Source organism: Centroberyx affinis, unplaced genomic scaffold (genome assembly GCF_046629955.1).
Source record: "Centroberyx affinis isolate AG114_WGS23_722 - 3 ecotype Tasmania unplaced genomic scaffold, CSIRO-AGI_Caff_v1 ptg001426l_1, whole genome shotgun sequence".
Lineage (NCBI taxonomy): Eukaryota > Metazoa > Chordata > Actinopteri > Beryciformes > Berycidae > Centroberyx > Centroberyx affinis.
Window position 1 is genome coordinate 49,083 of NW_027279903.1, and position 22,227 is coordinate 71,309.

The 22,227-nt window shown below is 40.8% G+C and overlaps 2 protein-coding genes across 2 annotated transcripts; both read left to right on the forward strand.

Annotated features, from left to right (window-relative positions):
- The first annotated feature begins 1,583 nt into the window (after positions 1-1,583).
- Positions 1,584-7,698, forward strand: med31 (mediator complex subunit 31). Its single transcript, XM_071526551.1, has 4 exons — positions 1,584-1,729; positions 3,005-3,079; positions 3,809-3,905; positions 7,042-7,698. The coding sequence occupies exons 1-4, from the start codon at positions 1,708-1,710 to the stop codon at positions 7,253-7,255; spliced, it is 408 nt and encodes a 135-aa protein (XP_071382652.1). The 5' UTR covers positions 1,584-1,707; the 3' UTR covers positions 7,256-7,698.
- Positions 7,699-9,893: 2,195 nt separating this feature from the next.
- LOC139650019 (uncharacterized) lies at positions 9,894-20,917 on the forward strand. Its single transcript, XM_071526550.1, has 9 exons — positions 9,894-10,011; positions 11,369-11,584; positions 12,326-12,464; positions 12,909-13,051; positions 13,443-13,495; positions 15,971-16,095; positions 16,740-16,847; positions 18,614-18,823; positions 18,987-20,917. Exons 1-9 carry the CDS (start codon positions 9,977-9,979, stop codon positions 19,305-19,307), a joined length of 1,350 nt encoding a protein of 449 aa, XP_071382651.1. The 5' UTR covers positions 9,894-9,976; the 3' UTR covers positions 19,308-20,917.
- Positions 20,918-22,227: the final 1,310 nt, after the last annotated feature.

Genomic DNA, 22,227 nt, shown 5'->3' on the forward strand with positions numbered 1-22,227 from the left:
GTTTTCTCTCCCATAAGTGCAAAAACAAAAAAAAGATAATAGGCATAGCAATATTTAATGAGAGCATACAATAGTTTTTATGTTAATCTCACTTTTGTATTTAAAAAACTGTTTTGAATATCAATTTGAACGCAATCTTTAATAGCCTAATATCCCCACATATGTTATCACCATCTTTCTAAACAGATGAGCTTGTGTCGGCTTCCTCTTTCATCTCCACCCTCACCGGATGACCGGGTGTGCAGGGGCCTGCCGGAGGTGCTGGTACAGATGGGTTCGGCCTTCAGAGCTCCGCCTGCTTTTGCTGTTTTACTTTGCGACATGATTTGCATTCAGTTGTTAGACTTCAACAGATTCCAAAATCATATTCAGATAGGTGTTTTTCTTTTCTGAGTGTGTAAATCCTGAGTTGAGATTCAGGTGATATTGTGCGACTGCCTCTGCGTATATTTGTGCCGTTTACTAGGTATCTGAGCCCAGGGGCCCTTTGACTCATAATCCACCTATGACCATATACCCAACCCATCTTTGTAGGTACCCCATTGGCTGATATGTGTGTGGCTGTATATGATTGGTTGTCTTTTATTTTTTTACCTTTTTGAATTTTTTCTGCTACCCTATTTAAATGTTGTTTGTAATGTGTGTCATGGTGAGCCTGATGAAGGCCACAAGCCCAAACGTGTTGGTCCAACAATAAAGTTGTTGCTGGAGTCTTGACCTTTTCTAGACCTTCTTTTCTGGCAGTTCAGGTTTTGACGCTCGGTCCAGAGAGCGTCTGGGTTTATTATTTTAACAACAACCACTGCGTTTATTCAAGTTCTTATTGGCTTACTTTTCTCATATCTACAAACTCTCCGGTGCTTTCCAGCCTGACAGGAGCGGAGCAGTGGAGTCTCACCCTGACAGATCTGACTCTGACCGGGAGGAAGGCAGCAGACTCAGTGCAGCAGGTCAGGCGGACTGAACACAGGCGGACTGAACACAGGCGGACTGAACACAGGCGGACTGAACACAGGCGGACTGAACACAGGCGGACTGAACACAGGCGGACTGAACACAGGCGGACTGAACACAGACGGACGGACGGGAATCGAACCTGCGACCTGCTGCTCGTTTTCCTGAGACCGTCCAGCTTCTCATCAAACAAGACGACACAGAGAATATCCAGCATGTTCTGACAGTAAACAAGGTAGGCCTATATAACTCTATGGAATAACCATATATACAACATGGCAAGACACTGATATACTTTATGGCCATCTTAGCCATTTTATATTTCTAATAAACCTGGTGATTTCAAATATATACTAATTCATTTGCAAAATAACATACAAGGAGATTTTCATTTCCATGGATTTGTGTGTGTGTGTGTGTGTGTGTGTGTGTGTGTGTGTGTGTGGTTCTACCCAGAATGATAATAAGGTTAATTGTGTCTGAGAAGTCGACACACAGCAGATAACATGGTACTCTCTCAGTCTGCAGGATGGAGTAGTTTGTTGATAGATTCTTCCCTCTAGTGGTCAGAATCTGAAACAGAAAGTATCGTAAACTGACGTAAATACTGACTACTGGTTTCCGGCAAATATGGCTACACACGGTTGACGTCGGTGTTCAGACAGCAACAAAGAAGAGCAACACAAAGAAGGTTTTTTTGTTTTTCTATCAGTCGGTCGGTCTCGTCGTCGGGCGGCTGCCGGTTGTCTCTGGATGGCAGGAGTCATGGAAACAGGTTTGTGGCCGCTGCTTCACTCGGTTAGCTAACATTAGCTAGCTAGCTCAGCTGAGATGAGATGAGCCCGTATTGAGAGAACGTCACTCCAAACTCCATTCAGAAACCTGTCAGTTTAGCTTGGCCTTGCTTGTCTCCAAACTCCCACAGATGGAAGAACACGACTGAAGAGCTTTTCTGAATTATCAGGACGGACCTTTCGATTCGGCAGACCCAGTCCACCGGGTCGCTGTTTCGGTAGAAGTTGGCATGTGAAAGTCGGTTCGCCTCTCGCGGAACAACAGCTTCTGCTAATGTGTCGTTTCATTGAACCGAAGTGCTGTTGGTGGACCAGATGTCCAGCTGAGGACTGACTCCGTGTCGTACCAGTTATGGATCTCGCTAATGAGCAAGGACGCACTGAATTTCCAGATTTTTGAATGGAATTTGGAGTGACGTTCTCTCCGTATAGAAGAACGGCACGTAACGGGGCTACGTTGAAATCTATGCTAGATAACTAGCTTAACATTAGCTAGCAACATACAGTGGTCGTTTTAAATGTAAATGTAAATGGAAAAGCGTGTAACCGTCGCAAATCTGCCTACTGTGCTTTTGGAACATTGTTTGGTTGCAGTAACAGATTAAGTCGCTGGGTGGCGCTCCTTGTTTTTACTGAGACTGAGTTACAGCAACAGGTTGAATATACTCCCAGTCTGTCTCACGACGAGTAGCTTCTCTCTTCAGTAACGACTTGGTCCGTGTTAAACTATATCAATCTACATGTATGTTGAGAGATTATAGCGCCGTAGAGACCAGGCATTGTATGGTTGACAAGTACATGTGAATAAAGTGGTACATGTGAATAAAGTGGTACATGTGTGAAATCCCAATGCTGACGTCGTCTGGCTCTGTGTTACAAGCAAGGAGGCTCTATATTAGTGGCGCCTGAACATCGTTCTCTGGACTTTCCCCTCAACAAACAAGCTCCCCGCCGGGAGACAGACTGGAGCAGAACTCAACCTGTTGCTGTAACTCAGTCTCAGTAAAAACAAGGAGCGCCACCCAGCGACTTAATCTGTTCCTGCAACCAAACAATGTTCCAAAAGCACAGCAGGCAGATTTGCGACTGTTACAAACACCGGTGTGACCTGACAAGGCGGGTTGCATAGGCAACTTGTTGAGGCAACGGAGAGGAAGCATTGCCCTCCAGACACTGGAGGGCAATGTTGTCTTCATGTTGTTGTCTTAATGTTGTTGTTGTTGTCTTCATGTTGTTGTTGTGTGTTTCCCATGCAGAGGAGCAGGCCAGGAACCGTTTCCAGTCGGAGTTGGAGTTCGTTCAGTGCCTGGCAAACCCAAACTACCTCAACTGTGAGTGACTGTTTCAGACTGTTTCAGACTGTTTCAGGCTGTTTCAGACTGTTTCAGACTGTTTCAGGCTGTTTCAGGCTGTTTCAGGCTGTTTCAGACTGTTTCAGACTGTTTCAGACTGTTTCAGGCTGTTTCAGGCTGTTTCAGACTGTTTCAGACTGTTTCAGGCTGTTTCAGACTGTTTCAGACTGTTTCAGGCTGTTTCAGGCTGTTTCAGGCTGTTTCAGACTGCAGTCAGCTGACTGTCTGTCTGGTAGCTTCAGTACAGAAACAACAGCCTGGGCCTCTGACCCCAGATCAGTCAAACCCCAAAGCTCAGGGCCTCAGTGGCTTCACAATGTTCCTGACAGCAATAATAATAATAAACATTATTTATATAGCACCTTTCATATCATAAAATGCAGCTCAAAGTGCTTTACAAGAGAAACAATAAAAATCAATATGTAAAGATAAAAACAATCCTAAGATATAAAAAGCATAAACAGGTATAATAATAAAATAAATTAAAAATAATAAAGAATAATCCTAGATATAAAAAGAATAAAACAAGTACAAGAAATAAAAGAAGCACAAATTAATAACAATGGTGTTAAAATAAAAAGATGGAATTAATTAAAAGCAAGATCATAAAGATGGGTTTTGAGCTGTTTCTTAAAACTGTCAACAGAAGTTAAACATCCAGTGTGTGTGTGTGTGTGTGTGTGTGTGTGTGTGTGTGTGTGTGGTCAGTTCTGGCTCAGAGGGGCTTCCTGAGGGAGAAGCCATTCGTCAACTACCTGAAGTACCTGCTGTACTGGAAGGAGCCGGAGTACGCCAAGTTCCTCAAGTAAGACTGAAACTCTTCTTCATGTCTGCCAATAGAAATGCTGCTTTGGGTGTGTTTGTTTGTTTGTTTGTTTGTTTGCTGCACTTTTTGCATCTTTTTTTTTTTTCCAACATGATAATGAGTTGACAGGGGAAAGAGTCCGGGACAGAAAGTGAGACCTGGAAAGCAGAAGTCTCAGCTGCTGGTCTGGTGTTGGTTGAGTGTTTGGTTTGGATCAGCAGCTCCATCCAAACCTCAGATAGATATTATGGTTCAGGAAGGAACGAGGACCGGGACAAAATCCACAGAATACGAATAGAAGGGAATCCCCAAAAAAATAAAGTCCAAGGTGCTCTGTCTCTTCCCACAAGTTAAAAAGCCTTTACTGGTTATATGGCGAGGAGTCTGAGGTGGGGACTTGACTTGCTGCATGAAGAGAAGACTTGAGACTTGACTTGGGTTCTGGTGACTTGTACTTTGACAATAATAATAATAACTAGAAAATTTCAGGAAATTTTGAGTGTGCCTGCTGCTTGGTGCGCATCTCCATCCCTCGCACACACACAAACACAAACAGTATGACAGTATTAAACAGTATTAAACAGTATTAACTGTCGACCTAGCCAATCACGGGCAGGTGTGAGAATTTCTGCCCAGAGACCGAGTCACTAGTTGCTATGGATACAGGCCCCCCTGTGGCGGGAAACTTTGAACTAATGTTTCATTAGCACTCACAATAAGCCAAGACTGTCCCTGAACAAATCCCTGTATCTCGAAAAGTAAAGCTCACATCGAAAATGTTTTTTCACTTTGAGCGTCCCAAGACTTCACTGGCGACACTGATGTATGACATGTGTCTGTATGATTTAAACTAAAGGAGCTGTGATAAAATATAAATCACCTCCTTTTCTTCTTCTCACTCTGGGTTTGAGCGGTCAAATTACATGGAAGCGGATGGGAGTGTTGGACGGCACTCCCTGCCCTTTCGGGCGATTTATTCAAAAACCGTGGGTCCTATTTCAATGGAAGTAACATTGGGTGAGAGAGGACAAAAATGCCTACAATTTGGTGTATAAATCTTGCTTGTAGAGTGGAAGCTGTGGGACTAAGATGATAATGTTTGGAAGATTTCTGATCAAACTTGAAGGCGTGGAGCTAGAGTGTGTGACGACATCACGTGCTCTAGGTCTGAACATTCCGCGCAATACACACCCATTATAAAATCTGAAACTGTCCAAAAGTCGTATAAAACGTAATCTGCGATTGCGTAAAAACCGTAGTAGCTATTGAAAAGTGTCTTTAGACCAACAGAGTTCAAAGTCTTGTGACCCGTGTAAACTTTTAATCATGTTTCTGCGACAAAGTATGACCGAGTGGCGTGGCTCCAAAGAGGGGCCGATTTGATGAATTTGTGCGATTTTTTTTCCGATTCTCCATTCATTTCAATGGGCCGAAAATCGCACGTTTTGGCACTTCGTGCGAAAACTTTACGTGCAATCTCTAAGAAAAGTCATAGCACTTGATTCCCGTTCAAGGCGCACGTTTTGATGTATTTTGAGGGGTGTCGCGGCTACGCCCCGAGACTAGTTACGCGCCGAAGTTTTGCAAGGAAGAATAATAATATTAAGTATGAGCAATAATATAAGTGTGCTCCTTTGCCTTGCAAAGCAGGCACACTAATAATGATAATAAACTTTATTTGTATAGCACCTTTCATACAAGAAATGCAGCTCAAAGTGCTTTACAACAAGTAAATTATATGCAGCAAGTGCTTCACATAAAACTTAATAATAGTAAAAAAATATAAGATAAAGATGAGAATAGAATACATAGAATGCATCTTCACATGAAAATAGACAGAATGAGCATAAAAACAGGGATAGAATGCCATAATTAATGTAAAATAAGATGGAGAATAAAACCCACTTGATGATAATAATAGTAAAAAAATAAGATAAAAATGAGGAATGCATAACATAAGATCGAAAATAAAACCCACTGAATAATAATAATAAAAATAAAGTTAAAAAATAGAGTACATAGAATGCATAAAATCAAGTAAAATACAATTTTAATACATTTTAAATACATTTTAAAAGAAGTGCAGCAGTGCATCCGTGTGAAGCAAAGTGGATCAGGAGAGTCAGAGCGAGTTAAAGGCTAAAGTGAAGAGAGAAGTTTTTATCTTTCTTTTAAAAATATTTAGTGAGCTGATATCTACAGGCGGTGTGTTCCAGAGCTTCGGGGCAGAATGACAGAGGCTCCATCCCCCATTTTCTTTCAGCTGTTGATTTTACTGTTGATGACTTGAAAAGGTTTCTAAAGTCTTGACTTGAGATCTTGTGTTTGTGTAAATGACTTAGATTGAAAGTGATGAGATTTGTTCCAGCAGACGACTGAATTTAAATTCTGTTTTCAGATTCAGATTCAGATTCAGATTCAGATTCAGATTCAGATTCAAAAACTTTAATGTCCCCGAGGGGCAATTTGCTTTGCAGACAGTAGTCCAACACAAAACAATACAATACATCAAACACAACACAGCACAAGATCCATATCTCCTACACTGTCACCATGAATTATGGAAAAAAGAAAGACGCAATGACATACGGAATTATAGTTTGTTTAAAAAACCAATAGCAGATGGAACAAAGGACAATCTGTATTTATTAATGCTGCCTTTGCTACCTTATCTTTCTGAATTTGTATGGAATGATTGAATTTATTGAAGTTGAAACTGATTATAGAAATCAAACTCATGATGCTCTTACCAAGTTTTTATCCTATTAAAACCATATTGCATTGAAAAGTCCTAGATATTTAGTTTTCTTTAAGATATTAAATTGATACTGGACTCTTGATTTGTTCTGACTTGACTTGCTGTTCTACATTTAGACTTGAGACTTGACTTTAATGACATGGACTTGACTTGGTAATCTACATTTAGACTTGGAACTTGACTTGAGACTTGTGCCCTAAGACTTGAGACTGACTCGGGACTTGACTCTGACTTGTACTTTGAAGACTTGAAAAGGTTTTGAAAAGTCTTGACTTGAGATCTTTAAATTCTGTTTTCTGAATTTCTATGGAATGGTTGAATTTATTGAAGTTGAAACTGATTATAGAAATCAAACTCATGATACCCCCCCCCCCCCAGGTACCCCCACTGCCTGCACATGCTGGAGCTGCTGCAGTACGAACACTTCCGGAAGGAGCTGGTGAACGCTCAGTGTGCGAAGTTCATCGACGAGCAGCAGCTGCTGCACTGGCAGCATTACAGCAGGAAGAGGACCAGGCTGCAGCAGGCGCTCGCCGAGCAGCAGCAGCCTCAGCAGCAGCCGCCGCCGCACGGGAACGCCGCCGCCAAGTGACCGGGAGGGGGGGGGAGTGTGTGAGTGTGTGAGTGTGTGTGTGTGTGTCTGTATGCAGGGTGGAGCCAGGAAGGAAATGGAAGTTTAAGAAGTGGACTGGAGATGAAATGTGCAGCGATGTCCAGCCTGAATGCTCATTGGCTGTTCAAAACAATTCAAGATGGATCTGTTTTGTTTTTTTTCCCCAGATGGTTGAAATCAGTTTCACATTGATAACGCATTTTTTTTTTTTTTTTTCTATGTCGATACATATCACTATACGGCTCACGTCTGCAAAATCACGTTAAATAATCGAATTAATGTTCATCCCACTGAGCTGAATGGTGATGTTTGGTGTGATGATGTCAAACAAAACTGACATTTTCAAATAATATTCCTTCAAATGTTTCATTCCTCATTTCGTCAGAGTTTTTAAATAAAATGTGTTTGTTCTCATCAGTTCAGATGCAGAATTCTGAGTCATGATTTCCCAAAACTCACCAGATCATTAGCATATTAACCAGAATATTGAATTATCACCCGGCACCAGATGGAACTATTGTCGAACAAAACAATCCCACCGGTAGGGAAGCAAAGAAACGCAGAGATCTGATTGGCTGTTGACTTTGTTATTACATCATCACTTAAGTTATTACATGTTTCAACCATGAACGTAATCATAAAACCCAGTAATGTAATGATCTTAACAGGAAAAAGTTACATTTATTATACTGTCAGCAAACTGTTATTATAAATGTTATTATGTTAATGGGAAGTTATATGAACTGTTGTTAAAGGTGTGATTGATGTGAGTCACTAGTTGGTAAAAACGAGAGAGATTTGGAAGTGAAGTTTATTCCACAGAAGCAGATTCTCACTAAATGCTTCAGTAAAGTAAATCTGTGGAGAGGAAGAGAGAAAAGTGAAAGATGAAGAATTCCTTTTTCTTTATCCTCTTCCTCACTGAAGATTAGAATGAATGGAGGAATTTGTCAGTTGCATTTCCACCTCCATCTCTTGTTTTCACTGTTTTGGTTTTTTTTTAATAAAACGTGAAATTTGACCTGTTAATTTTAATTCGATTTTATTTACATGTAGTGACGGATTTCCCTATAAAGCGAACTGCGGCTGATTATCAGTCGACATTTTACAGCATTATGGACAGCAGGACAGCAGGTGACTCAGTCAGCTGGGTGAAGACTTTCTAGGCTACATTACAGATCCCACCTATCAGTAAATGTTTTTACCATTAAGACAACTGTGAAAAACTATGAAAAGTTGTGAATAGGACAGGTGAAGGGACTCTACATGAAAAAGAATCTTCCTCTGTTAGTCTATGTAGCCTAGTTTGCGATAGATAGATAGATAGATAGATAGATAGATAGATAGATAGATAACGATGGACCCGTTACATAAAGCTAATTTAAGGCTAGTCTAAGCATAGACTGGTCTTTTTTTTTTTTTTTTAATTCATTTATTAACGAACAGCATGGTAAACAAATAAATAAACAAACATGTAAAGCCAGGGGATCAGAACACTGACAGAAATCATAAATCAGTTTACAAAAATGTTATACAGGGTACATAAATGTATAGTTTTAATAGCTTTCCTATTTTTAGAATATAGGATTGTAGAAATGTATTGTTTGATTTCATTTACAAAGATTAAAAAAGATGGTTTATGATTGGAAAACTTAGCTTTATGAATATGTGATTTTGCCAGTAAAAGAATCAAATTGATGATATAGTATTTATTTGCTTTGGTAGAAGTGTAAGTAAAAAAACCAAACAATACATTTTCATAGGAAAGGGAGAATTCAGAATCAATACAGTGGGAAATGAATGTACAAACATCTTGCCAAAAAATGCAAGAGTGGGGACATGACCAAAATAAATGACATATATCTTCTGGTACCAGTTGACAAAATGAGCAGTCCACTTCAATGTCCTTTTTATATCTTTGTAGAAACATCTTGGAGGGATAAAAACGTATAGATATGCATAGACTGGTCTTATTCAGCTTTATGTCTTTATGTCTTACGTCACACCGAGAGGCGCGTGCATGAGCCATGTCTGCTGCGCGTTCTAGGCTCAACCTCCAGCCTGAGGTGATCAGTTTGTTGTTGTGTGGCTAACATTAGCGAGGCTACATCACAGACCCAGCTGGCAGTGTGACTGTGAGTATAAAGTATATAATACATAACGTCTCTTCACGAAACATGTTTCAATAAAATCACATTCACTCTGCTCGTTAACGTTATCTTGGTGGAAGAGGATTGCAGGAATATAGGCTAGCTAACGGGCGAACCAATCCTAAACGTTAATATTTTATTGGAGTAAGTGCTGCTTGGTGGTCCCGATGTGTGCCGAACTGACCCGAGGCTCGTGAAGTTTCAGAAAGCCGTGCATTAAAGTGTATTTTACCTTTATCGATAGTCAAGATACAAAACTGTCATATTTTTTGAATGGAGTTTGGTGCTCGTTCGGAAAGTGTCTCGCGCTGACAGTGGCACAAGTTTAGATTTACACTGAAAACTTGACAGAAACCGCCTTAACGTTAAACATGGGTCTTTCCATCTACCGGTTGTTGGTTATCTCGCTTGCTTGCGCGAGATGACCAACAACAACCCACTAGCACGCGCTACATAAACAAACCCGCCCCCCCCTGACGTAATCCGGGCGAAATGCCGTAAAATCGAGCGTCTCCTGACTGAATGACCAGAGGAGGATCCAGGAGGTGTGATGATGATGGACGGGGACAGCGCTGACGTTTCTCGGTAACTACTGATTATTCCAAGCATAATATAGAGACAGACTTAACATTTCATCTGTAAAGTTTACAATGTATTAGATTTACAATGAAAGCATGTAATGCGGCGTCTCAGCAGGCATGCGCAGTGCATCATCCCTGGGCACAAAAAGTTGACCTAAGCCTAAATTTAACCTTCACCTTTATCTCACTGGAGATTTTAGCCAAACACTGAGCTTAAACAGAGAGGAAAGGGTCAGTTTGTGATGAAAGCTTTTCCCAAATGAGAATGAGAAGCCCGTTCACCTGTGTTCTGTTCATAACACTGAAAACTTCTTCATGTCACTGAAGTCTGCACAGAAACCCAAGCAGGTCTCCAGATCCTGGACCTTGTGTCAGGCTGCCATGTTGAGTCTGTGGGTCAAAGTCCAGACTGCTGCAGTTGCTGTACATTCACAGCTAGATTACAAATTAATTTAGTTCATGCCTCACTGTCCTGACTGGCTGCTCTTCCTTTAATAGAAAAGTGAATGTAGATTTCTCACTCTTGCCTGTGGAGTTTATTACTGTGTCAGTTATTATTGGTGAAGAGGAAGGTCACTGAAAGCATGTGATCACACAACTGTGCAAACTGTTAAACTTACAAACCTGTAATCTACTAGTGGTAGGATAGTAAAAAAACAAAATAATCATTGTTGTAATGACAAATTTGTCATTTTACACCAAATGGCCGTTGTTTTGTTGGGTAGAAAACTTTCTGTTGGGATCCAGCAGAACTATCTGTTTGTTACTGTGCTGTCTTTCAGTTTTAGTTAAATCTGTGTTTAATTTGAAAGTGTTTGGTTTGGTGCTGAGTCTTTAGCTGAAACTAGTTTAGATGAAACCATTTAAACCACTTAAAGTGTTTACCTGGAGGAAAGCTGGTTGGTCAGGTAGTGGTTAATTGCTGGGAGCTGCAGCATTCCCTCTAATATCGCAAATCATATCACAATTGCAATATCAGTCAAAATAATCGCAATTAGATATTTTTTCAAAATCGTTCAGCCTCAGTCTGAAGGTGGATGTGGAACAGACAGGTGGCAAAGTTAGCATGCTTCTCTGCAGCTCACTAGAGGAAAGAGGAAAGACTCCCAGGGAAAGAGAAATCTTCTTCCCCCTCTATTCTTAAAAAACCCCCAAAACAAACTCTGATTCTACAATACAGTGGGTTTCATTACTGTTATTTCAAGTCGCCCCCCACCCCCCACCCCGCACAATAATATTGTATATTGCGATATTTTGGCGGGACAGTGTCGCAGTATTAAACTGTATATCGCCCAAGCCTCCTGTAGACAGCTGGCTGTATGTCTAACTCCAGTCTGTCTCTCTCTGTGTGTGTGTGTCAGGCCGGTGAGGATGGGCGTGCTGCGGGTGGCGGTGGTGGGCGCCGGGGCGGCCGGGCTCTGCGCCGCCCGGCACCTCCTGGCCCGGCCCGGGACCTTCGCCCCCCCCGTGCTGTACGAGCTCGGCGGGCGCGTCGGCGGGACCTGGGTGTACGAGGAGCGCGTCGGGACGCACGACAACGGCCAGCCCGTCCACAGCAGCATGTACAGAAACCTCAGGTACAGACAGGACTGTGTGTGTGTGTGTGTGTGTGTGTGTGTGTGTGTGTGTGTGTGTGACAGTCAGTATTAAATATCTGCCGTTTGGAGGACACTTTTACCCCAAACCAGAGTGTCTGCAGGTCCTTAAAAAGTCTGCAAATGTCTTAAATTATCTTAATTTGAGGTCTCAATCTTTCCACCATGTTGTGCAGATTTATTTTCTATTAAGATTGATTTTGTTGTAGCTATAAAATTAGATAAAGATATTGACAGATTCTTCACATTTAGCTGTTAACAGACACATTGGCTGCTGCAGGGATCAAACCTGTGACTTTATCATTACAGGAAAGTCTCCCTAACCAGTTCTGCTGTTCCCTGACTCTCCCTGTCTTTATATGTATAATCGTGTTTCTTTTTTCCACCTTTATTCAAACATTATTTATTCAAACATTATTCCAAATCTGCCATTCCTTATTTAACCAAGCCGATAAATTAAAAATTCCAGAGTCAATACCAGCTAATGTTGTTTTATATATTCTTACTCAATCCGTGTTTCTATTTTTTTTTCTATTTTTTTTTAATTGTATATTGAAGCTAACAACAACAACAACAACAACAACAGTGTATGTTTTAACCCTTATGTAAATGCCAAGTATTTCAGATTTTACTCCTTCTGCAATTTGTGCACAACAGTAAACAAACAAGAGATATGACTTAGCTGGATTACATTCACACCTGACCCCCCCCCCCCCTCCCCAGGACCAACCTGCCCAAAGAGGTGATGATGTTCCCTGACTTCCCCTTTGACCCCCAGCTGCCCAGCTTCCTGCCCCACCAGGAAGTGCAGCGGTACCTGGAGAGTTACTGCAGGAGCCACAGCATCGGGCCGCACATCCGGGTAAGCCGTCCACCGGCTGGTCTCCAGACCGCTGCTTGATTTTATGGAAGCCTGTTTCCGCCATCTGTTAAAAAAAAATCTTGCGCATTGTTTTTTTTTTCATCATCAAGTGAGATTTTTTTCTCAATAGTATGACTTTGTATCTCATAATTATGAGACGCTAAGTCATATTTATGAGATACTATCTCAAAATTATGAGATAGCATGTTTTTGGCAGGCAAATTATAACCTTGATTATATTTAGAATTGGTTTTATTAACCAGCGGTTGGGATTGAAGGAACTTACTTCCCAAACTTCTGTTCAGTAAATACTTGATGATCCCAAATGTTGATCCAGTCCATTAGTTTTAATGAACACTCCAGACCACAAGTTTGGGGTCATAGGTCAAAGTGAGTGAAACATAATCAATTAAATCAATCAATCTTTCCCGTCCGGTGTGGCAGTTCAACACGGTGGTGGAGGATGTGAAGCCTGTCGTCATGGAGACGGAGGGCGAGGAGACGAGGACGACGTGGGAGGTGACATCATCCAGCGAGACGGGGTCCCAGGAGACGGAGACCTTCGACTCGGTCTTCGTCTGCAACGGGTGAGACGGCGCCCAGAGTCATTTGAATTCATCTCCCTCACTTGTCCATCATGCATTCGATTTTTGTTGTTTCCACCAGTGATTTTTGTATTCCATCTGCATAATCTAGATTTTTTTCCTCTTTTTTGAATGGTTTATTTTGTTTCTATATGAATTTTGTAATAGTAAATAAAGAAACTCTAAACTCTATTCAGTTATTCACAAGAAAAAAAAAGCAAAAAAATTGAGAAAAATCAGAAAAAATGCACATGATAATACATTTGTAAAGTTGAAAATGCTTTTTTCCTATCCCATAAATCATCTCACGACCCCCCGGTGGGTTCCGACCCCCAGGTTGAGAACCACTGGTGTAGATGTCCTGACCCTGATTTTCTCTCTTCTCCCTCATCAGACATTACTCCGACCCTCACGTCCCAAACATCCCGGGGATAGAGAACTTCAAAGGTACAATTAATTAATTAATCTGTTTGTTTCTAAAATGCTACATAAATAAGATAAAAACACAAAATGTAAAACCTGAAGTAGCTGCCTGTTAACATGAGCTAACGGTATGAAACGACATCATGGATTTTCCATTCAGTCCAGCTGCTGTCGTCTTTGAGTTGGACCTTCTGCCGCTCTGCTCATCTCTCATATCTAAGGATCATTTTGGTGTAGATGCCATTTTTTTTTTTGAGTTTGCCTCCATACGTAAAGGTAGTGGATGACGGTCGACCCAAATTTCTCCCAGGTCTGATATTAAACCTTCTAACAAATCCTGAAACTAATGTGTGCTATGTGGAGATTTCCTTGAGACGTAATGATATAAACCAATATCCAGGTGTGTTGCTGGTTTTCACCTCTTTTCTAAAGCTGTTGTGAAATTCCGGTCCTGAACGAAGCTCCTCCCACTCCCTACTGGAGCTTTACCATTTTTTTTTAAACTAGCTTTAAAGCGGTGCTCACCCCCTCCCATTCCTGCACATTTTCTCAATGCTGTAATCAATCAAGCAAGATTTTGTTAAACTTGTAAAATTACTGAACTTGTTAAACTAGTAAACTTGTTAAATTAGTGAACTTGTTAAACTAGTGAACTTGCTAAACTTGTTAAATTAGTGAACTTTTTAAACTAGTAAACTTGTTAAATTAGTGAACTTGTTAAACTAGTGAACTTGCTAAACTTGTTAAATTAGTAAACGTGTTAAACTAGTGAACTTGTTAAACTAGTGAACTTGCTAAACTTGTTAAATTAGTGAACTTGTTAAATTAGTAAACTTGTGAACTTGCTAAACTTGTTAAACTAGTGAACTTGCTAAACTTGTTAAATTAGTGAACTTGTTAAATTAGTAAACTTGTGAACTTGCTAAACTTGTTAAACTAGTGAACTTGCTAAACTTGTTAAATTAGTAAACTTGTTAAACTAGTGAACTTGCTAAACTTGTTAAATTAGTGAACTTGTTAAATTAGTAAACTTGTTAAATTATTGAACTTGTTAAATTAGTAAACTTGTTAAATTAGTGAACTTGTTAAATTAGTAAACTTGTTAAACTAGTGAACTTGCTAAACTTGTTAAATTAGTGAACTTGTTAAAGTAGTGAACTTGCTACCTGCCTCTTCACTTGTCATTATGGCACATGTGACCTTCAGCAGGTAAAAAAATCTGTCAAAGTGAGACTGGTGACTCCTCAGCAGGTACGGTTAGCTTAGCTGTTAGCAGTTACGCATGCTGCTTTGTAATGTTTGACAGTAGCTTTACTGTGAGTTTAGTCACAAATTTGCTCCTGTTTTTGTCTCCCTCTTGTGGTCAGAAAATTTTGCTTATTGCAGCTTTAAAGTCTATGGGCCCTATCTTCCACCCGGCGCAAAGCGCAGCACAAGTGTCATTGCAAGTTTCCGACCGACACAGTTGTCATTTTCACGCCCAGCGCCCACGTTGTTTAAATAGCAAATGTACTTGCGCCCATCTGTGCGCCCATGGGTGTGTTGGTCTTAAAATGAGGTGTGGTCAGGTGCATCGTTGGTGCATTGCTATCTTGAGGCAGTGGAAAGCGATTGCGCCATTGACCAACAAAAACCTGGTCTAAAGTCTGGCGCAGTATTTTCCTGCTATTTAAAGGGCGCATTATTCAGATAGTAAGATGCGTCTCTCTCTCTCTCTCTCTCTCTCTCTCTCTCTCTCTCTCTCTGAAACACACACACAACGTTACCATGCAAAATAGAAAAACAGGATCATCTACTATGAAAATTTGCACTTTACTTTGTTCCTGACTTGTATTTTGTTGCCAAATTGCCATATGCTTTCACCATTACGCAATGCCAGATGCCAAAAACTATGTGTCCCTCTCACCATTACGCAATGCCAAATGTGCAACATACATGTCCCGTTAACCATCATCACACCTTGCCAATTGCTAAATACGCAACCTGCAACCAAGAAAAACAACACAGTAAATATGTAAAACGCAAAGCCCTGAAGTCATGAAAATGAACTGCAAAGGCATCTTACCTTCACCCGACACACAGCACACACACACACACACATCACCATCGCGCATGAGCAGATCCGTTTCCTCTGCAGAAAACCGTTCGTTTCTCCAACTTGCTGAATCCGCCATTTAAATAGCAATGCACCAAGGTGCAAGCACACCTGGCTCTTAAAGGGAATGGGAGATGAGACTCTGATTGGTTGAGTTCATGTTACGCCCAAAACACACCTATGATTAATTAAGGGAGGTAGTACAACCCCTTTGCGCCTTGCACCTTACTTTGCGCCCACATTGTGCGTCGTTTAACTAGCAATTTGGATTTGGACGCCCTGAATGCACTTGCGCCATGCGCTTTAGACCATGTGCCATGGATCGTTTAAATAGGGCCCTGTCTGTCTGTCTGCCTGTCTGTCTGTCTGTCTGCCTGTCTGTCTGTCTGTCTGTCTGTCTGTAGGGACGGTGCTGCACAGTCACTCCTACAGACATCCGGAGCCTTTCTCCGGACGCTCGGTGGTGGTTTTGGGAGCCGGAGCGTCAGGAATCGACATTTCCATAGAACTGGCCGGAGTCGACGCCCAGGTACCAAAACACCAAAACCTCTGCCTGTAAAGGACAGTTTAAAGTGGAATTATTGTAAAGGTGCTACATGTAGCATTTTAAACATCAGTATATCATTGTCAAATAAAGTTTTGCTACCTTAGTATAATAATATAAATGGCTTCTACTCTGCATCCTCCATTGTTTCTCCACCTGGTGGATCTGGAGGGAAATCTGCTGGATCGCTTTACGGCACAAAACAGGAAGAGGTTCTGTTCTTCCAGAGCAAACGGAGCTAAAGCTTTGAGTTTCTGGCAGCAGATGGTGGAAGGAGGGAAAGGAAGATGTTCCAACATGTTGATCCTCTTCAGGGAGGGGGAGGGGGGGCAGGAAGCAACAGGGCTGATGGGAAATGTAGTCTTAATGTGAAGAAACACTAGAACTAACAATGTTACTGGTGTCAGTAGACTGTTTCAAAGTTAATCTGCTGATGATTTATTGATGGGAAAATTATACACAGAGCAACTTTAAAGGAAAATGTCTCTCTCTCTCTCTCTCTCTCTCTCTCTCTCTCTCTCTCTCTCTCTCTCTCTCTCCCCCCCTCTCTCTCCTCTCTCTCTCCCTCTCTCTCTCTCTCTCTCTCTCTCCCTCTCTCTCTCTCTCTCTCTCTCTCTCTCTCTCTCTAGGTGACTCTGAGTCACAGTAATCCTAACCTGACCTTCCCTCTTCCCTCTGGGATTCAACAAGCCGCTCCAGTCACTGCGGTCGAGGAAGACGGCCACCTGCGCTTCCAGGTGAAACTAAGACTGAGACTAAGATTATCTTAAAGGAATAGTTCACCCAAAAATAAAAATTCTGTCATCATCTCCTCCCCCTCATGCCAAATGAAACTCAGGTGAAATGTGTTAGTCCATATAACACACAGGGAGGCTGCAGCACAACTTGGTAGCAGCCTTCTCCAAAACAACTGAAGTCAATGGGGACCTGTTCTTTAGAGCTCCAAAACAAAAACAGACAAACAATCACACTGTGAATAGAAAGACCTATACACCATTATTTGTTGCAAATCAATCAGCTGTAGTTCAGATTTGCACTAAATGATGGTGTAAATATACTGCAGGTCTTTGTGGAACTCTGAAGAACTGGTCCCCACTGACTTCAGTTGTTTTGGAGAAGGCTGCTATGGAGTTGTGCTGCAGCCTCCCAACCTATTGAACTAAGACTGGGTTATATGGTTAATTATTATTACTTAATTGTTAAACTAAAACTAAGATACTTAACTATTAAACTAAGATTAGTTTTTTATACTTAATTGTTAAACTAAAACTAATTGTTAAACTAAAACTAAGATACTTAACTTTTAAACTAAGACTAGCTTAATATACTTAACTATTAAACCAAGACTAGGTTATTATACTTAATTGTTAAACTAAAACTAAGATACTTAACATTTAAACGGTTATTATATTTAACTATTAAACTAAGACTTATTATAGTTCATTATTAAAGTAAAACTAGGTTATTATACTTAACTTTTAAACTAAGTCTAGGTTGTTTACATTTAATTATTGAACCAAGAATAAAGCTAACACTAAGACTTGGTTAACCTAACTAAAACTAAGACTAAGATCAGGGAATAGATTATTATACTTAACCTAAACTGAAACCAAGCCCAGGTTATATTCAGCTACAACTAAGACTAGTTTTTTTATACTAAACTAAAATGAATATTACTTTGTGATACTTTTTATTGACAGGCAGAGAAAAACTTCAGTAAATGGAAATACAAATCTGGAATATAAAATTGATGAAAACTGAAATTTACCTAAAACAACTGAAATGATCTATTAGCTATTATCTGTGTCAGAACGGAAATGAAATCAAAGTGAAAATAAAAACATGAATTCTTCTCAGTTTTCTTTACTTTTGCCATATTTCCTTGGTTAAAGAGAGAATCCTGTAGTAGTGGATGAGTTCAGATCAACCATCATCACATTATGACTCTTTACTCATCCAGAGGGTTAGGGGATCTTCATCACTTGGATAGCGAAAGTGACAGTAAAACAAATCCAAATAAACAATGCAAACTAAACTAAATCTTTTCAAAAATCTACAAGCTAAACTAAATCTTAACACTGGGTTCCTACACCAGTCTGGAAATGTATGGAAAAAGCATTTGGCAATTTCCAGGTATTGATTGCAAAAAATTGCACAGAAGCGTTTGGAAAAGTCTGGAAAATACGGTTTTACTGTCCTGACATGCATACAGCTACACATTTTCTTCTCACATGCTGTGATATTTGTCAATGTGAAGAATAATCTTCATCAATGTGAGTGATGTGGTAGGTGTTGGTGTTATGTTTTGTATATATTAAGGTGTTAGTTGGGGCAAGATGAGTATCAGCATAATCATTCTTAGCACCAAAATCTGAAAATCAAATCAAGAAATAAAGTTCTAGAAAAGTATGGACTTTGAAATTGTAATTGTGCAGGAATGCTGTTAAGAATCTGACGACTCAGTTCAGATTTTTAAGATGAAAACTAACGGCTGTGGTTGCAGGACGGCTCGGCGGGCGCCGCCGACGTTCTGCTGCTCTGCACCGGATACAGATTCACCTTCCGCTTCCTCCGGCCGGACCTGCTGGGCCTGCGGGTCCGGGACCACCTGGTGACTCCGCTCTACCGCTTCATGACGCCGCCCGCCTTCCCCTCGCTCTTTATCATCGGCATCTGCAAGAGCATCTGCCCCTTCGCCAACTTCCACTGCCAGGTGAGTGGGGGGGGGGGGGAGGGTTTTTTTTTTTGCTGATTCAGGGAAATGTAGGAACACTTCATCACAAAATAATAACTCCTGGAATACATTGAACATCCCAGACCGATGATGTTATCAGTGTCAGAGTGGATTCTGTCCATCCATCCCCCCCCCCCCGCAGGTGCAGTTCGCTCTCGGCGTGCTGGACGGCTCGGTGGCCCTGCCGTCCCGGGCCGACATGGAGGCGGAGGTGCGGCGGGAGCGGGCGGAGCGGGCGGGGCGGGCGGAGCGAGGCGTGGAGCCGCGGCACCAGCTGAGGCTGCAGGAGGAGCAGTGGAGTTACTGCTCCGCCCTCGCCCGCCGCGCCCGCTTCGCCCCGCTGCCGCCCGTCACGCGCCTCCTGTACGAGGAGGTGTGGAGGCAGAGACGCCTCCACCCGCAAGACTACAGGGAACTCAACTACAGGCTGGTCAGCGACACACAGTGGGAGCTGAGGGAGTGACGGGCAGGAGAGGAGGAGGAGGAGGAGGAGGAGGAGGAGTTTACTTTCCTTCAAAATACTAGACCAAGTGATTCTCAACCTTTTCCATATCGAGGACCCTAATTTAGTCCAAATTAAGGCCCTGGACCCCCATTTGATGAGATGATTTCTCTCGAACCCAAATCTGAGAATATTGTTATTGTCAGATGATTTTGTCCAGAACTCCCTGACTGTCTGTGCTGCAGGCAGAGAGAGAACAGAGAAACTGATCAGAACATCATTCTTCTACATTCTCTGTGTTCAGTAGCACCATCAGACTCTTAAGATCCATGTCAAAATGATCAGTGAAATGACAGAATCATGACATTCTGATGAAGGCTCCAGCTGAAATAAGTAATGATAATAATAATAATACTTTATTTATGTAGTGTGCCTGGGATATTTATAGATTTATAGACCGCCTTAATAAAGTCAGTTTAGCGTCTGATAAGTAACTAAGTGCCGTGGTTTCCTCTCAAGCAGCTTCTCACTAATTCACTCTAAGTGCTGCAGCGCTTTGCATTTGTACTAGAGCTGCAACTAATTATCGATTAATCTATTGATTATTTTTTCAATTAATCGATTAATCATTTAGTGTATAAAATGTAAAAAAAATAATGACAAATGCCCATCACAAGTTCCCAGAGCCAAAGTGATTCTTCAAATGAAAAAGCAGCAAATCTGAACATTTGTAACCAGAAAATGTTTGGTATATGGTTTTTTTTATATAAATGACTAAAACAATGAATCAAAATTGTGATTTGTTTTCTGTGTTCTGACTAAACGACCAATGGTTTCAGCAGTAATGTGAGCTGCTCAGTGGGTGGTTGTCTTCTTCTTCACGTCTTCACCTTCTGCAACAGTTTGATTTGCAAATGCAGCTGTGGCCAAGCTGCCAGGTCCCTGTAATATGTGTTTAATATGTATTTTTATATGTATGTTCTCCATTGTTTTGCATTGGACTTGTTTGAATCATCACAAGCCGCTGATGCTGAAGGTGTTCATCTGACCTCTGACCTCTCACGAAATGCTGATGTCTGGCCCAATCCCAGCGTCCGCACTCACAGACTCACAGACTCTGACTCGTTCCCGACGAGTCCTCCAGGCTTCAGGACGTCCCGCTGTGAGATGGGTCAGTGTGCGAGGCTCACTGGAGGACTTTATGAGTCCTTTATGCAGACTTTCAGCAAGTCCGCATTTCTGTAGACTTTGCTTGAGGGAATTACCCACAGTTCATAGCGTTTGTGATGTTAATATTCATGTATGTGGAAAATTTCTGCCAATACACCCGATACCAAAGAAAAAAAAAACATAAACAAAAAAAAATTAACAAGAACTTGGAGAGAAACAGGCATGAAAGGATCAAACTACATGCAAGACACAGTTAAAAGAGAAAACACTGCAACATTAAAACAGAATAAACAGAATAACAGAATAAACAATAAACAGCTCATTTGAGAAAAAAGAAAGTTCAGTTTTCCTAAATGTTTCAGAAGGATGTTAGATGCTGCTAATATCAGCAGCATGTAATATAGCCTTTATGTGCTTATTTGTGCTCATTAAGCTTTATTAAAAGTACCTTTTGTTTTCAACCTCCTTCTGTTTCTTTTTTGTTATCTTTTTTTTTTTTTTTTTACATATTTACATATTGTAATGATGTAGTGCAGAATGAAGAGTATTTTCTATATCCATTAGCACAGTATAAACTTTAAACTAGGCCTATTTAACATTATTCATCAACATTTTTTTCATTTTAGCTTAATAATGCTGTTTAGACAAAAGCGCAAACAAAGAGTTTGCGCTTCAAATATACATTCATTCAAATATACGTGTTTTGTATCTTTTATGCCTCCTGTGGGATAAAAACATGAAAAATCAATAAAAATATTAACAAAAAAAAAAGCTGCAACATGCTTTATAAATTGAAATCCTCTTCAAATGAATGGACAATAAAATTGGTACATATGAGGGGTGAAAGTAGCAAAAATAATAAATGAAACACTGAATGGAGATTAAACAGCTATCTAATTAAATGGTGGGTTGAATAAAATGCTATCATATTAATTGTTGCATCAAATAAAATAAATAACATTCAACATTGAAATACTAAATTAAATCATTACAACAATGAAATTCAATTATTTACAAATCATTTGTTTTAATTTATTACTTTTTGTTACTTCCACCCCCCATAGGTACTTGGTCAGTTTGTGTGTGTGTGTGTGTGTGTGTGTGTGTGTGTGTGTGTGTGTGAGTGAGAGAGAGAGAGAGAGAGAGAGAGAGAAAATGCGTGCCTGTTATTTTATGAATGAGGTGAGTTTCAGCTATTTTTACAATGTGCGCAGTCAGAAGGCGAGCGGATGCGTCTCCTCCAGATGAACGGAGACGATCACTAACCTGGCTAATAATTTCAAGCCCTTCGTCTTCGCTGTGTGTTAACCATGAACGAGGCCAGAGGCACAGAGCCGACGTCAACAACACACACTTTAATCAAGTTACAACGTCAAAACACCAGTCCAAATGAACTGAGGTCCAAAAAAGAAATGTCCATCCATGCATAATGTCACATTTAGAGAAAATACATTCAGACACAAAGTGCATGTCGGTACAATGGCTGCTGTAAGTTGTTTTACATTAAGTTAGACTTCAAAGTGAACATCTCTTTCTTTCTTTTTGTAATTATTGACTTCTTCTTCAGTGAAACTCTGCTTCACACTGACGCCCGGAAGCTGCCGAGTAGGACTGGGAGTCGAGTCCAAAAAGAATCGATTCTTCAATTCCAGGCATTTAGGAAGAGAGAATGGACTCCGAAGTTGAGGAGTCGATTCCACACGGTCTACAGAAAATGTGCACGTACAAGTGGATCCCACAGCCAAACTCCTGGTGAGATTATGCGATAAGG